Source organism: Capra hircus, chromosome 9 (assembly GCF_001704415.2).
Source record: "Capra hircus breed San Clemente chromosome 9, ASM170441v1, whole genome shotgun sequence".
In the NCBI taxonomy this organism is placed as follows: Eukaryota; Metazoa; Chordata; class Mammalia; order Artiodactyla; family Bovidae; genus Capra; species Capra hircus.
The window spans coordinates 40,016,985-40,033,291 of NC_030816.1; the positions used below are offsets into that span (position 1 = coordinate 40,016,985).

Consider the following 16,307-nt stretch of genomic DNA (forward strand, 5'->3'; position numbering starts at 1 on the left):
TTTTTAAGACACTAGGACTAAGGTCAAGAAATCCCTGACGTACTTTTAATATGTGAAATCATACGATACTGGGGAGGTGTGAGCATGAAATATATGCAGCCTTCTTTTCTACCATCCAGCAGTAGCTCATCCCACTTCTATCAAACAAGGAATTCAAAGTGGAAAACAAAGTCTGTTCAAAACAGTAAACATACTCCAACAACAAAACATACACACAAATTCTACTTTCATAGAACATAAAGCAAAGGAACGTTTCACTTGCATTCCTTTTAATCCCATAAAAAAATTTTGCAAACATTTAAAATTATGTTTACAAGTATCCTGGATTGTAAATTAAAGCAAAAGCAACCCATGCCTGGCAAATCCTAAGAAAATTAACTGTGAAGAAAATCTGGGGTGCCTTGGAGTATCTGAAAAGACTGAAGAGTTAGAACTCAAGAGTATTGTCTTGGGAAAAATAATTTCTAAATAAAAGAAACATTGAAATCTAAGAGACAGATAGTACTGGCAAAAATTATCTTTGCTGCATAGTCTTAAAATAAGGCTTCTTCTTAACAGAATTTTCAGTTTAAAAACCGAACTGCTCTCCTCTGCTTGGAAAATAAAAAATAACATTAATACCAGTAAACCATCAATTTAGCATTCAGGATGTTTCAGCCCCCTGGTCTGCATGTAACATTTATGATCTCATTTAATTTCCACATCAGACCCATGAAGTCAGTGAAAATTCATACTTTTACAATTGGAGGAGAAAAAAAGGAGACTTAGAGATAAAGTTGTTTGCACAAGGACATATACAGTCAGAAAATATTTGAAGAAAGCAGTTATACGGTTTTGTCTAAAACTGTACTGACTCTATAATTCTTATAAAAATGTGAGTTCCTTACTGGAATACAAAAATACATTCTCTTTTGCTGTTAAACTATATGACATTTTTTTTAAAAATAAAGTTTTTTATGTGAAACCTTAAACAGTGAAATCATTAGAGGTAACCAGGAACACCTGAGTCTTGTCAAGGACCTGAGAGCACACTGGCCTCAAGAAGTTCAGGCAGCTGCCTGAACAAGTGTGACTAGACCCCTAGTGTGCCTTCCAGAGAACTGAAGGGAACACAGCTTGTGGCAGGCCTCTCCTCTCATTTGCCAGTGGAGGGAAGGGGACAGGGCACCATTTGCCACATGGTGTAAACAACGTGATAAAACAAATGCCAGTCTTGGCTCTGCATTGCTGCTCCACAACTTAATAACCACAGGACTTCAGGACACTTCCCAAACGTTTTCAGTCTTAATTTCTTTCGGGTAGGTGGGAATAGCTGTCACACCTGGATGATGTCACAGTCAAACAAGATTGAATGAGTAACTCACTGGTACAACAGTCGCCACCAAACAGCAAGCACTACCATGATTTCTTCTGCTTGCCTTCACCTCCACAATCACCTTACTGCTACCCAAGACTGGAAAGCACTCCTGGGACTTTACTGTATGGGTAAAAAAGAAAAGTGAAGTCGCTCAATCGTGTCCTGCTCTTTGTGACCCCATGGACTGTAGCCTACCATGCTCCTCCATCCAGGGGATTTTCCAGGCAAGAGTACTAGAGTGGGTTGCCATTTCCTTCTCCAAAGGATCTTCCCGACCCAGGGATCGAACGTGGGTCTCCCACACTGTAGGCACAGATGCTTTACCATCTGAGCCACCAGGGAAGTCCTTCCTGTATGGGTAAGAGCCTCCTATTCCAAGAAGTCTCCCAGCTAACTACATACCAACGTTTCTCCATCCTTCAAATTATTCATTTCTTCACCCACTTATTCTGCAAAAACATTCACTGTGTTACCATGCTCAAGATACTTTGCTAGGGAATACAGGAGACCAAAAAAAAATTCAGCTTTTCCCCCAGGTAGTGGACACTCAAAGAGATGAAGCTACGCACTCATTACTGTAGTGAGCCTGGTGTTCTAACCACGAATAAAAACATCTACCTAAATGGCTGTTTCAAGAATCAAACGAGAGTGCTTTTGGCAAGCGTTCTTACTCGGAGTACTGTCAGCACTGTACCGTTTTGGTAAACTCCTGTTGTTGTGGAAGTACGCATGCTTGGCCCCCATCAGACGAGAGGAGGCTTCCAGTTAGCACTTGCAGCCCAGCTCTTGGCCTGGCACAATGTCGTATACATAAAAATACCATCTGCTCGACGTTTCAGTGCCATAGAGACGCAAGACCTTTGTATGATTTCATTACCAAGATAATAAGCTACTTCTAATGACTGAAGCGACTTAGCAGCAGCAATTTGTACAAAACCCACCACCACTATAGAAAGACAACTCTATATAGCTACTCTGCCTGACTCTAGAAGGCACTTACATTGCAACCTACCTGCAGCAAAGTTCACATATTCATTCTTTAAGCGCTCAGTGAGCACAAGCCATGTGTGAGGTACTGCCTGAAGTTAACAAGATCCTATGATGAGGACCAAAACCTTTCCCCTCATGAAAGCCTCCACCTGGTGGGTGAGACGGTATGTGCACAACTACTAGATAACATGTGGTAAAGCCTGTATTTTGTCATCACTATAACCAAATGACTGCAAAACTAGTCTTTCCACAACCTTCCTAATCACAGTAAAGACTATTTCAGCCCTCCAATGCCTTACACAAATGCCCTGGAATCAGCCTTACCACTTCTCATTCTCTCAGACTCCAAGACCAGCTCCCCATCAGATTTCCCAGGCTCTTCACCAACTCAGTGGACATGGGTTTGGGTGGACTTCGGGAGTTGGTGATGGACAGGGAGACCTGGCATGCTACGGTTCATGGGGTCACAAAGAGTCGGACACGACTGAGCGACTGAACTGAACTTCCTTCAAAATGCCTCCAATAGTCCTCACCACCTCCAGCCCCACTATCCCAGGATAAGCCACCACCTTACATCCACTCTCATCTCCTGACAGAAACTGGAGAATCACCTTTTCAAAACAGAGGTCAAGTCATCTTACATCTCTGTCTAAACTGTCCAAGCACTTCCCACCTCACAGAAGTAAAAACCAAACCCTAACAACACCATACAAGGTGGTCACAGTGTTAACCTGACTGGGTCACAGGATTCCCAAGTAAAGAATTATTTATGGGTAGGCAGTGAAGCTGTTTCAGGAGAGATTAATACTTGAACTGGTAGACTGAGTAAAGCAAATGGCCCTCCCCAACGAGGGTGGGCCTAATCTAATCAGCTGAAGGTCTGCATAGAATAAAAAGGTCTGTATTAGAAAGAATTCTTGCTGTCTGCCTTTGAGCTGGGGCAACAGTCTTCCACCTTCTAGCTTGAACTCAGACTGGAACTTGCACCATCCTCTTGCAGCAGTCGGTACAACGTCCTGTGCCTAAAGCTGCTCAGCACACTGTGCAGAGGATGGTGACACTCTTTAATGGAAGAACGAGTCAGATCATCTCCAGAGTGCTGCTCGCCATCTTAACATACCCAATCCTGCTAATCTTAGGATCATGACTTATTGTACGAAAGCTGCCTATTCCCGAAAGGCATTTTCACAGCCGAATTGTTCACTCAATGCCAAAAAAAAAAAAAAAATAGAATTGGAAGGTCATCTTCCCTGAAAACAACAGAACAATTATGAGAAAGCAGTGACGTATCTGTAATAAATTTTCTTCCATTAAAAGTTAATAACTAGAAATTAACTAATAGAATCATTTTTAGACCAGTTTCAGCTTTACCGTTAAACGGAACAGAGAGTACAGAGATTCCCACAGACGCCAGTGTGGCAGAACTGAGGAATGACACTGACACACCGCTACCAACCAAAGCCCACAGTTTACGCTAGGGGGCATTCTTAGTGCGCACATTCTGCGGGTCTGAAAAACGCACAATGACCTATATCCGCCGTCATCATACCATGCTGATAAGTTTCACTGCCTCCAAAATCACCTATGCTTCATCTATATAACCCGCCCCCACTCCAGGCCCTGGCACAACTCATCTTTTCATTGTTTCCATAGTTTTTCCTTTTCCAAAAAGCCACATACTACTGCTAAGTTGGAGTCAAATAGTTATGCACCTTTCAGATTGGCTTCTTTTACTTAGTCACACGCATTTGAGGTTCATTCCCGTATTTTCACGGCTTGATAGTTCATTTTTTTTTTTGTCACTGAATAATATTTCATTGTATGGCGGGACCATACTTTATATAATTAGGAATGAAAGAGGAGACATTATAGCTGTACCATGAAATACAAAGGATCATAAGAGACTACTATAAATAATTACAGTAGTTTAATAGTAGCCAACAAATTGGATAAGCTAGAATAAATGAATAAATTCCTAGAAATACAATTTCCCAAGACTGAGTTACGAAGAAATAGAGTCTGAATCGACCAATTATAAACAAGGAGATTGAATCAATAATCAAAAATATTTCAACACAGAAAAGTCCAGGACCAGATGGTTTCCACAGTGAATTCTACCAAACATGTAAGGAAGAGTGAATGCTAATCCTTTTCAAACTCTTACAAAACACTGGAGAGGCGACAATACTCCCCAACTTATTTTATAAGGCAAGTATTACCCTGACATCCAAATAAGGACACTACAAGGAATGAAAAATACAGGCCAACAACCTTAATCAATATTGATGCAAACATTCTCAAGAAAATATCAGCAAATCAAATTCAACTGCATATTAAAATGATCACACACCATGATTAAGTGGGATTTATTCCTAAAATACAAGGATAGTTTGTCATTTGCAGATTAAATGTGACACACCACATTAACAGAACTAAAGATAAAAACCATATAATCATCTCAGTGGATGCAGAAAAAGCATCTGACAAACTTCAACATCCTTTCATGGCAAAAACTGTCAATAACCTAGAAGAAAACAGAGGTGGTAAACTCCTGAATGTCAGTCTTGGTGATAACGTGTATGTTGTGAAATGGTTGCCACAATAAGGTTAGTTAACACATTTATTGGGTTTGAGTAGACTCCGGGAGTTGGTGATGGACTGGGAGGCCTGGCATGCTGCGGTTCATGGGGTCGCAAAGAGTCAGACATGACTGAGTGACTGAACACATTTATCACCTCACATCACCACACACCTTTTAGTGCGTGGGTGGTAACTATTAAGATCTACTCTCTTAGCAACTTTTAAGTCTCCAATACTTAAAAGTACTTAAGTATTGTTAACTGTAGGCACAGTGACGTACATTCACTTTGCATAATACCATCAAGGTTTATCCATGTCACAAATCGCAGGACTTCCTTCTTTCCCATGGGCAAATAATATTCCCTTGTTAAAACAGTATTCATTTGATGAAAAACAATAATCATTTCACCATACAATGCATAAGTCAAATGTACTATGGAAATGATATTCTGGTGCATCTGTGATTGATACACAAAATGCAGATATCAAGGAAAGAACACAGCAATGTGCAAATATGCAAAAATTAGCAAGGCTGCTGTTTCAGCATCAACACCCAATAACCGCAGAACTCCATAGTGCTCATTTGGCCTAAAGCAAGGTAATTAATCACAGGCCAGCCCAGTGTAAACTGACTATGGAAAATATTGAACATCATGGGATTTAATTTTAGAGATATTCACGCATCCAGTTAAAAAACTGTACAATAATGCTTTGCTCTTTAGGACAGCAGTAGATATTTACATGCTTATAGTAACCATCAAAAAGATACACTAAAAATAATTACTATATGTACTCAAGGATTTGAGGGTTATTTTACTATTATTTTTATTCATTTTTTTTTCTGAAAAGGAGGTTAGTTTTAAATTATTCCTAGCTAACAATTAATTTTTAAGGACTGTACTAATCAAATTGTGACAACACTCCTGTGGATCAAGAGTGAATCCTCATTACAGCATGGAGCCCAGAGACTGCTCAGAAGGTTCCCAGAAGATAACCCACTGTGGCAGGGGTAACTGAACAAAAGACAAAAATGGACTGTGCAAAGTCCTTTAATATTTATACAGGTAGCATTGACAGTATTCCATGTACATTTAATTTTATTCTTAATTTTATCTGTTTAAGCAAATAGACAGTTTACTGGAAACACTGGGAGCTCACAGAGTCAGTGAGGAAAGCTCATGACGGGCAAGGAATAAAGGCAAGAGGCTGCAGGCTTGGCAGCCAGAAGCAACATAATTGTCAACAGAATGATGCTGTTTATCCTCAATGTGATAAACAAAGCATGTCTCATATAGGATTTCTGAAAATCAGAACTGTTCATGAAGAGTTTCTTACGCATGTAAGAATTAAAGATTTTAAAATTTAAAAAAAATAAAAAATTTAAAAAAAATTAAAAAACAAAACAAAACAAAATAAAACAACCAAATAAGAGACAGCATGAACCCAACAATTTGTTTTTGTTTTACCCTGCTTCAAGACTTGCCAGAATCTTAATTCCTGGACCAGGGATCAAACCCATGTAGTGGAGGCATGGAACTAACCACTGGACCATGAGGGAATTCCCTCATTTATATGTTTTAATGTCAGCAGTGCTATTACCTTAAAATCTTTATAGGAAACGTGCTTAAGAAATAACACGAACTAATGTGTTAAACAGATAGTATATATAATGGGTGTGAGGAAGACATATTTAAAACAAGGTTCAAGCCCTCCAACACCATGCAAATCACTGATATAATTACATTACACTGTAGTTACTTGATCACCTGTCTGTATCTTTCACCAGACTATTAATTCATTCTGCATCTAGAAAATAGTAGATATGTAAGAAAAGCTCACTGAATTAAAAAAAAATTTTGTAATTATATATCATATACTCATTTAATAGCCTTTAGTGTCATTGTAATCAAATAGTGGCTGGAGAGTATGATTATAAAAATATAAGGAACACAGATTTTTTTTATTATCATGGGCTTTTCCTCATCTCTCAAAACTAAAAATTATATAGGCAGAGCACACTGAGGCTCTAGTGAAAAATGATGCTCAAATATTTAACTCTCCAAAATGTCATATTTGAATCACTTTGCCATCACATATGCAAAGCTATGTTAGACAGTCAAGACATGTGTTTCCTTGGCCAGAAAGTGTAGGCACTCATAGAGACTGAAGCTGGAGATAGCAAATGTTAAACAACAGCCTTCAGAAGCTGCAGAGTGGCCCATAGCCCAGGACACAGGGGAGAGGGTGAGAGGCTGACTCACCTCCATTTTTCACACACACTCCAGATTATAAGGCCTCCAGTTCCTCTCGCTACCTCTGGCTTAGTACTTCCTCATTCAGTTCTGTTCAACAGTACTCTGATGACCTCACTAGTCTTCAGCTAGTCACAGTCACTCTCAGAGATATCACTGGAGCACAGGACACATCAGCTTCAGTTCCTTTAAAAACAAATTTCCAGCTTTACTGAGATATAACTCAGTACATACTCAGTATATAACTCAGCTTTACTGAGATATAACTCAGCACATACTCAGTATATAACTCAGCTTCACTGAGATATAACTCAGTACATACTCAGTATATAGCTCAGACACATCACATTGTGTAAGGTTAAAGTATACAATGTGATGATTTGATACACATACATACTCTGAAATGACTGCCACAATAGAGTTAGTTAACACATCCTTCACTTTACATAGTTAACTTGTGTGTGTACTAAGCACTTCTAAGAGCTACTCTTTCAGCAACTTTCAAGTCTACAATATAGTATTATTAACTGTAGTCACCCTGCTGCATAGTAGAATCCCCACAAGTATAACTTGATTATACTCATCGTATAACTGGAAGTCTGTGCCCTTTGCCAACATCTCCCCATTTTACCTACTCCACAGCCCCTGAAAACCACCATTCTATTCTGTGTCTATAAGTAAGATCATACAATATTTGTGTTTCTCTGACTTATTTCACTTAATGTTCTCATGAATCATCCATGTTGGTGCAAACAGCAGGATCTCCTTCTTTCTCACGAGTACATAATGTTGCATCACACACAAAGAGACACACGTACACCACATATTCTCTATCCATTCATCCGTGGACAAACACTCGGGTTGTTCCCACAGCTCAGCTATTATGAATAAGGCTGCAATGAACTTGGGAATGCAGACGTCTCTTTGAGATCCTCATTTTATCTCCTTTTGGAGATATGGGATCCAGATGTGGGATTGCTGGATCACATGGTAGTTCTATTTTTAATTTTTCTGAGAATCTATGGTTTCTATAGTGGCTGTACCAATTCACAGTCCCACCGACAGTATATAGGGTTTCCTTTTCTCTGCATTTTCACCAACATTTTTTATCTCTTGTTTTGGTAATAGCCATCCTAGCAGGTGTGAGGCGATTTCTTCTGTGGTTTTTCCCTGATTAGTGATGTGAAGCATGTACCTGTTCAGGCTCATATGCCTGTTGGTCAGTTGTGTATCCTCTTTGGGAAATGTCTGTTAATATCTCTTGCCTATTTTTTAATCATAGTACTTGGCTTTTTGGTATTAAGTTGTATGAGCTCCTTATATATTTTGGGTACTAACTCATTAGGTTGCCCTTTCATTCTTGTTGACCTTTTTATTCCTTGAGGAAGACAAGCTATAGTTTTAAGCCTTCAGAAAAGAGGACATTCTGTATGAATTGAGTGAAGTAGCAGAGAGTGCACAGGATAAGGCTCTGTGGAGGACATCACACTTGTTGATTGTGATAAATCTTTGAAGACAGAAGGTAGACTAGAGGTGAGTAGGAAATTAAGGCAGAAGGAATGGTAATCAGCAAGGCAGAGAGGTGGAAAAGCCCTTAGGTGGAATAGAGTGTCTGGAGAACAGTTATGGCCTCAAGATCAAATGAACAGATGAGGATGAATGATAATAACACAGCACAGAGGCCACTCCTGGGGCCTGGCAGACACGCAGTGAGGATCTCCAGAAGACCTGAGCAGGGCAGTGAAAGTTCATCACACAGCATCCACACAACGGTTTGCCAAGGGACAACCAGAGGAGGAAAAAGTTAAATGGCTAGTAGAATGTTCTAAGTAAGAAGGAAGGTCTCAGATTCAGAAAATGACAAGATGGGAAACACTATGGCCCAGATGCATCACTCAGTTGTGTCTGACTCTTTGCAACCCCATGGATGATAGCCCAGTGGCTCCTCTGTCCATGGAATTCTCCAGGCAAGAAAACCAGAGTGGGTTGCCTTTTCTTTCTCCAGGGGATCTTCCCAATCCAAGGACTGAACCCGAGTCTCCTGCGTTGCAGGCAGACTCTTTACCAACTGAGCCACCGGGGAAGCCCTAAGATAGGAAAGGATGAATCCAAAAAGCTATTCTGACCCATCAAAAGGTGAGGGAGTCTGAAGCCTGGTAAGATTAATGATGAGCAGTCTTCTTTCCTCACAAGTGGCCAGGCAGACTGGCCGGGAATTCCAAATTAAACAGAGAATGTTTGTGGAAGGTCTGCTGTGCATCAGATATATCACTAAGTGCATTACAGACCTGATCACTTTTGGATCTCTATATCAATCTATTCTGAGAGTTACACTTTATGACCACCAACTGACATTAAAAAAACCTTAGGTTCACAGAAGTCAGAGGACTTGGCCTATATCAAAGAATAAATAGTGAAAGAAGGTAAATAGCAACAATAATAATAACAACAATAATAATTAGAACAGCATGCACTATTTGTCAGGGATTGTGGGAAACAATGGTCAACAGAGAGATACACTCCCTCCTGCTGTCTTCACACTCAGATCTGACTTTTGCATTCTTCCTTTTCTTCCTTCCACTGTTGCTTTCCTCTTATAAATGGTGCCCTTGGTCTGACACACTTATAGCTTTTGATTAATGCCATGCTGTGCTGCTATTAAACCTAACCTTTTTTTTTTTAAGACTTTGTTACTTGGCTGAAGAATGTGCTTCCACTCTTTCATTTAAAATGTTAATGACTGCAGAAAACCACAGTACTTTGTGCTCAACTGCTCATTATTTATATTTAAAGCCAGAAAAGCTGATACCATCTCTCGGATCAATATAAAGAAACCGTTTACAGCAAAAGTTGGGTCTTCTCACTCATTTCCTGAATCAGAACAATTTAGCTTCAAAATAATCCGCCAGATGTCAGAACATTGTTGTTGTTTAGTCGCTAAATTGTGTCTGACTCTTTGCAACCCTGTGGACTGCAGCATATCAGGCTCCTCTGTCCTCCACTATCTCCCAGAGTTTGCTCAAATTCATGTCCACTGAGTCAGTGATGCTATCTAACCATCTAATCCTCTGCCACCCCCTTCTCCTTTTGCCCTCAATCTTTCCCAGCATCAGGGTCTTTTCCAATGAGTCAGCTCTTCCCATCAGGTGGCCAAGGTACTGGAGTTTCAACATCAGTCCTTCCAATGAATAGTCAGGATTGATTTCCTTTAGGATTGACTGGTTTGCTCTCCTTGCAGTCCAAGGGACTCTCAAGAATCTTCTCCAGCACCACAATTCAAAAGTATCAATTCTTTGGCGCTCAGCTGTCTTTATGGTCCAACTCTCATATCTGTATACAACTAATGGAAAACCATAGCTTTGACTATACAGACCTTTGTCAGCAAAGTGATGTCTTTACTTTTTAATACACTAGGTTTGTTTGTCTAGGTTTGTAACTTTTCTTCCAAGGAGCATCTTTTAATTCCATGGCTGTAGTCGCCAGCCACAGTAATTTTGGAGCCCGAGAAAATAAAGGCATGCTTACTGTCCAGTATAGTAATGTTTTCCTCCAGAACAAAGGACAGTCATGTTTCTTACCCATTTACAAAGGATTCAGGTTCCCCAAGTTCAGTGATCCTCTCCTATAATGTAATCCACTATAAGTTTCACGTCCTTATATTATGATAAGCTTAGGGCTTCCCAGGTGGCTCAGTGGTAAAGAATCTGTCTGCCAATGCAGGACACATGGGTTCGATCCCAGATCCAGGAAGATCCCACATGCTGCAGAGCAACTAAGTCTGTGCGGCACAACTATTGAGCCTGTGCTCTACAGCCTGGAGGCCACAACTACTGAGGCCATGTGCCTTACAGCTCGAGCTCTGCAACAAGAGAAGCCACTGTGGTAAGATGTCCTCACACCACAACTAAGAGTAGACCCCGCCTGCCGCAACTAGAGGAAAGTGCGAGCAGCAAAAGGACCCAGCATGGCCAAATTAAATAAATTAAAAAAAAAAAAACCTTAAAAAAGCATTATAATATACATTAGGTCCAAACAAACACTGTTTGATTCCACCAGTATGAGAATTTGAGCAGTCAAATTCATAGATTGAAGGGGTGTACTGGTAGAGGCCAGGGGTGGAGGCGGGGGGAAGGGGAATGGGGAGCTGGTGTTGGGTGGGGATGGAGTTTCAGTTTGGAGGGTGACAGGCTGGGGAGATGTATAATGGTGAGAGTCGCATGGCAATGTGGGTGTGCTGGGTGCCACTGAGCCACACAGCTGAATATGGTTAAAATGGTATGTTTTATGTTACGTGACTTTTACCACAATAAAAAAAACATTGAAAAAAAAAAAGAGTTTAATTTCTTCTAGCAGCATCCGTGAACCTGTGATAGACTAACTTGCTGGCTTCCAACTTAGATAAACCACAGATCCTTGATAGTTCTTGAAAGGGGTAGGTTGCAAAAATGGGAACAAATTCTTCTCCTGCCTGCATCCATGTCCTTTAGTATACGCTCTTACACTGACTCAGCTTGGCCATGTGACTTGCTTGATCAATGAGACATTCGTAACCAGGACACAAACAGGAGCTTGAAAAGCATCTGTGCGTTGAAGCTAGCCTACTTGCTGGTTTTAGAATTTAGTTGTCATGTGAAAAATCCCAGGCTAGTTTGTTCATCAGAAATACATGCTAAGTGTCCCCCTGAACCCCAGGTGTGACCCTACCCACCACCAGACATGTAAACAAAGCCAACTGAGATCATCCTACCTCCACTCGACTCTTCAGTTAACTGCTGATGTGAGAATGAATCCAGCAGAGATCTGGGAAGCTGCTAGACCAGAGGAAGGATCCAGTTTCTAAGTTTTGGGGTCTTTTGTTATGCAACATAGGTTTATAAAGATACAGGGTACAAGGAAAAAATGAATTCCAGTGTAATAACTGTATTACAAGTTCTACAGGGTTCAGTCAATGTCTGGTTAAATACTGTATAATTATAGCACTTAGAACAGTGCCTAGGAAAGAGTTAAATACCAGTAGGTCCAAGTTTGTCTTAGTTTTTCCATCTAATAATCAACACACAGGCACTGAAATTTCACCTCACAACCAGGTCTTGAGATTGAAGGAACTGTGTACGAATCCTGCAGGGCACAGGATTAGGTAGAAAAAGTACAACTTGGTACTTAAAGAGACAAAAGCTCCGATGGATGAAAATCAGCTCTCCTACTTACTATCTGGCAGTCCTTGGGCAAGTTATTTAAATATATTGCACTTTAGTTTCTGTATCTGCAGGATGGGAATAAAAAAGCTTTCTTCACAGGCTTTATAACATCAGTATTTTAAAGGAGGCACTCTGTGCAAGACCTGTCAGATTTTGAGGGGCAATGTGGCAAAGAGATAAACTTGGAGCAGCAGCAAACATTGTTAAATGCCAACAATAAGCAAAGTGCTCTTTGGGGCTCACATGTATGCACTCACTTGCACATTCTCTCTCTTATATACACACATCCACAAAATCGAACCCCAATTAAATTCAAAACCCAACCCACAGAGATCGAGGAGGAAAAAAGCTAAGCACCAACAGGGCTACATTATGATCTATAAGAAGACAAAACTCGTATTATATAGTGTACACAAGTTATACATAACAACCCAAAGTATTTTCTTTCAAAAGCCCTCCAAGTAATATAAGCTTTCTGGGAAAGTAATGCCTGATAATGTAAGTATATAAAATATAAATTATATTTATGAAACCAAAAGGGTACTTTACAGAAACTGCTTCATTTCTGCAATTTATAAATTAAATCCCTACTTTTAACTTTAGATAGATATTTCAAGTTTAATTTAAGATAGATATTTATCCTCTACATCACCAGGTTTCACCACATTTAAACACTTAAAAAAAAAATCTTTCTTTTATGATTTGCTATCTTTGAAAATTCTCTTTAAATGCTGATCGGCAATTGTGTACAGTTGATATTGTCTTGTAAACATCAAAAAACAAGATTACTACTGAACATTTCCAAATCAGGGACTTTCCTGGTGGTCCAGTGGTTAAGACTCCATGCTTCTACTTCAAGGGGCATGGGTCTGATTCCTGGTTGGCGAACTAAGATTCCATACACTGTGGCCAGAAAAGAAAAAAAAAAATTCCAAATCAAGCCAACAAATTGGCCCAGGCTGGAGGTGGTTTCTTTATCATTTTGAGATGTTGGTAAAGATTGTAGGCCATTATATTTTAAAAATATTACCTACTCACTAGTTAACTGATAAAAGATTGAAAAAAATTAAATAGCAATTAAATAATGTACATTCATAGTTAAATATTTCAAAAAATCTGGTTAATAATTGTCATGATTTTCTTTCTCCTATCCACATTAGGGGTAGTACAGAATGCTGGTTAAGACTTGGGCATGGATTTCAGCTGTAGATCTGCCACTTCGAACTGTGTGACTTATTACTTAAACTCTGCTGCTGCTGCTGCTGCTGCTGCTAAGTCGCTTCAGTCGCATCTGACTCTGTGCGACCCCATAGATGGCAGCCCACCGGGCTCCCCTGTCCCTGGGATTCTCCAGGCACGAACACTGTAGTGGGTTGCCATTTCCTTCTCCAATGCGTAAAAGTGAAAAGTGAAAGTGAAGTTGCTCAGTTGTGTCCAACTCCTAGTGACCCCATGGACTGCAACCCACCAGGCTCCTCCGTCCATGGGATTTTCCAGGCAAGAGTACTGGAGTCGGGTGCCACTGCCTTCTCCGACTTAAACTCTGAGTTACCTCAAATTACTTAACCTCTGAGATTCAGTTTCCTTACATGTAAAATGAGTTTTATAGTATGTGTAATATGTTTATAAAATGGATTGTTATGAAGATTAAATGATATATGCATTTAAAGTCCTTTGTCTATGAACTGAATCATAAGAAATACTAAATAAATAAGATGAAATTTAGCTATAACCATACCATATATTCACCTTCAAAAATAACAACAACAAACACATCATCACGTATCATTAGCCACTAAAAACAAAAATCTAAAGTTCTACTAAACAAGACAACGCATCCTCAGAGAAGCAGGTACCCACATGTCAAGCATAAATACCCCTTATGGGGCTGATTGCATCTCTGTCCCTGGAGCAAAGAGTTGAAAAGCACAAGATGCTTACTCCTTGGAAGGAAAGTTATGACCAACTTAGATAGCATATTCAAAAGCAAAGACATTACTTTGCCAACAAAGGTCTGTCTAGTCAAGGCTATGGTTTCTCCAGTGGTCATGTATGGATGTGAGAGTTGGACTGTGAAGAAGGCTGAGTGCCAAAGAATTGATGCTTTTGAACTGTGGTGTTGGAGAAGACTCTTGAGAGTCCCTTGGACTGCAAGGAGATCCAACCAGTTCATTCTAAAGGAGATCAGTCCTGGGTGTTCTTTGGAAGGAATGATGCTAAAGCTGAAACTCCAATACTCTGGCCACCTCATGCAGAGTTGACTCATTGGAAAAGACTCTGATGCTGGGAGGGATTGGGGGCAGGAGGAGAAGGGGACGACAGAGGATGAGATGGCTGGATGGCATCACCGACTTGATGGACATGAGTTTGGGTGAATTCCGGGAGTTGGTGATGGACAGGGAGGCCTGGCGTGCTGCAATTCATGGGGTCGCAAAGAGTCGGACATGACTGAGCAACTGAACTGAACTGAAAACAAGAACATTCATAGAAAATTAAAAAATCAGACACATGACATATACTTAGGGACTTTAAAAAAATACATTGTTTCACAGATTGTCCTTCTGATCCTCAATGCAGAAATACCCTGCCGCCGGCCTGCAGTCCTGTTACGGCACACTACAATGCCAAACTTCATTATGGTGGTAAACTGTCAAACACCCCTCAGCTCAAGATGCAAAGGAGAGGTCTACTCTCCACTGGAGGGCCACCCAGGTGTCCAGTCCAAGGAGGATCCCAATAGCATCCCAATCTCAGCCTGACCAGGAAAGCACCCCCAACATTCACAACTCTGGGGACTATTACCTAATTGGCTTATGACTATGTGACAGTTCAGGAAAACCACCATCCTCTGTTTATTTGCATAATATCCTAAGAGAAACAAATAACAAACTGCCTTGACTTACCCGGAAGTAGTCGCTGCAGGCTGCTAGGACGGCCTTGTGAGCATGGAATTTCTGCTCCTCGGCAATCAGGGTGACATCGCAGAGAATGCCGTCACTTCTCTGCTGATTCAGTGCTGCCAGGACGCTATCGTTGTGAGATTCCGAGTGGCAGAGCCTCTGGCCTGTCAACATTTCTTGAATACTGTAGGGAGAGGGAGCAAGTTAATGTTCCTCCTCTCAGCAGCCCGGCCACCCCACACTCTCTCCACATAGCAACTCAGGGAATGCGGGTTCCAGTGCCTGTGATAGTGTGGCCGTCCTAGCCCCGCCATCTCTTGCTCCACCAGCCTCTTGCTTTCTTTGTCTCTAGTTCTCTCTTTTCCTCACCCCCACAGCAATTCTTCCTTTCCTACTATCCCTCTCTTTCAGAATTTGTGGTTGCTGTGTGTCCATCCGTGTCTGTGTATTGGCCCATCTCTGCAGGCCTGTAAACCTCTGCTTCTGGGCCTCTGTCTCCTCAGGACGTGTACAGCTGAGCACACATCTCTGGATGTGTATGTACATATGCATGTGACTCCTTCCACTCTGGGACCCCCTTCCTAGTCTCTGGTTCCTTTTCTAGCTTTGTAACGCCTGTGTGAGGTTACCACAAGCTCACAACCTGATCTCTGGCATGCACTGAGCCAGCACTGAATCCACGGGACCTATATGACTCACCAGAGACACACGAAGTCACCATGTCTCCTCACAAGACACAACACTCCATTAATAAATAAGACAAAACCGAGCAAATGTTGGATAGGGTAAAAAAGGGGTGCCTGTGACCACTTCATATAAAAGGCCATTAATTAAGCCATAGCAGCTTATTATTAAACTTGGGAAATTATGCATCACCAAGAGTACATCAAAAGAAATGCCATTGTAAGGAAAAACTTTAAGGCTGAAAGGAAACTGCATCTGTATTATTAGCCTGTAGCAGCTATGTGTGGTCACTGTACTAGACTTACTAATGACAATGCCATCTATTTTCTGCTCTATTTTGCGTGAC

General features: G+C 40.7%; 1 protein-coding gene across 2 annotated transcripts in view; it reads right to left on the reverse strand.

Moving 5' to 3' along the window:
• Positions 1-16,307, reverse strand: part of KLHL32 (kelch like family member 32) — a 216,473-nt gene that overhangs the window by 154,764 nt on the left and 45,402 nt on the right. For both annotated transcript variants that reach the window (XM_013966475.2, XM_005684660.3), the window contains exon 3: positions 15,281-15,461. In XM_013966475.2, the coding sequence (XP_013821929.1) occupies positions 15,281-15,461 (181 nt within the window). The remainder of the gene's footprint in view (positions 1-15,280; positions 15,462-16,307) is intronic.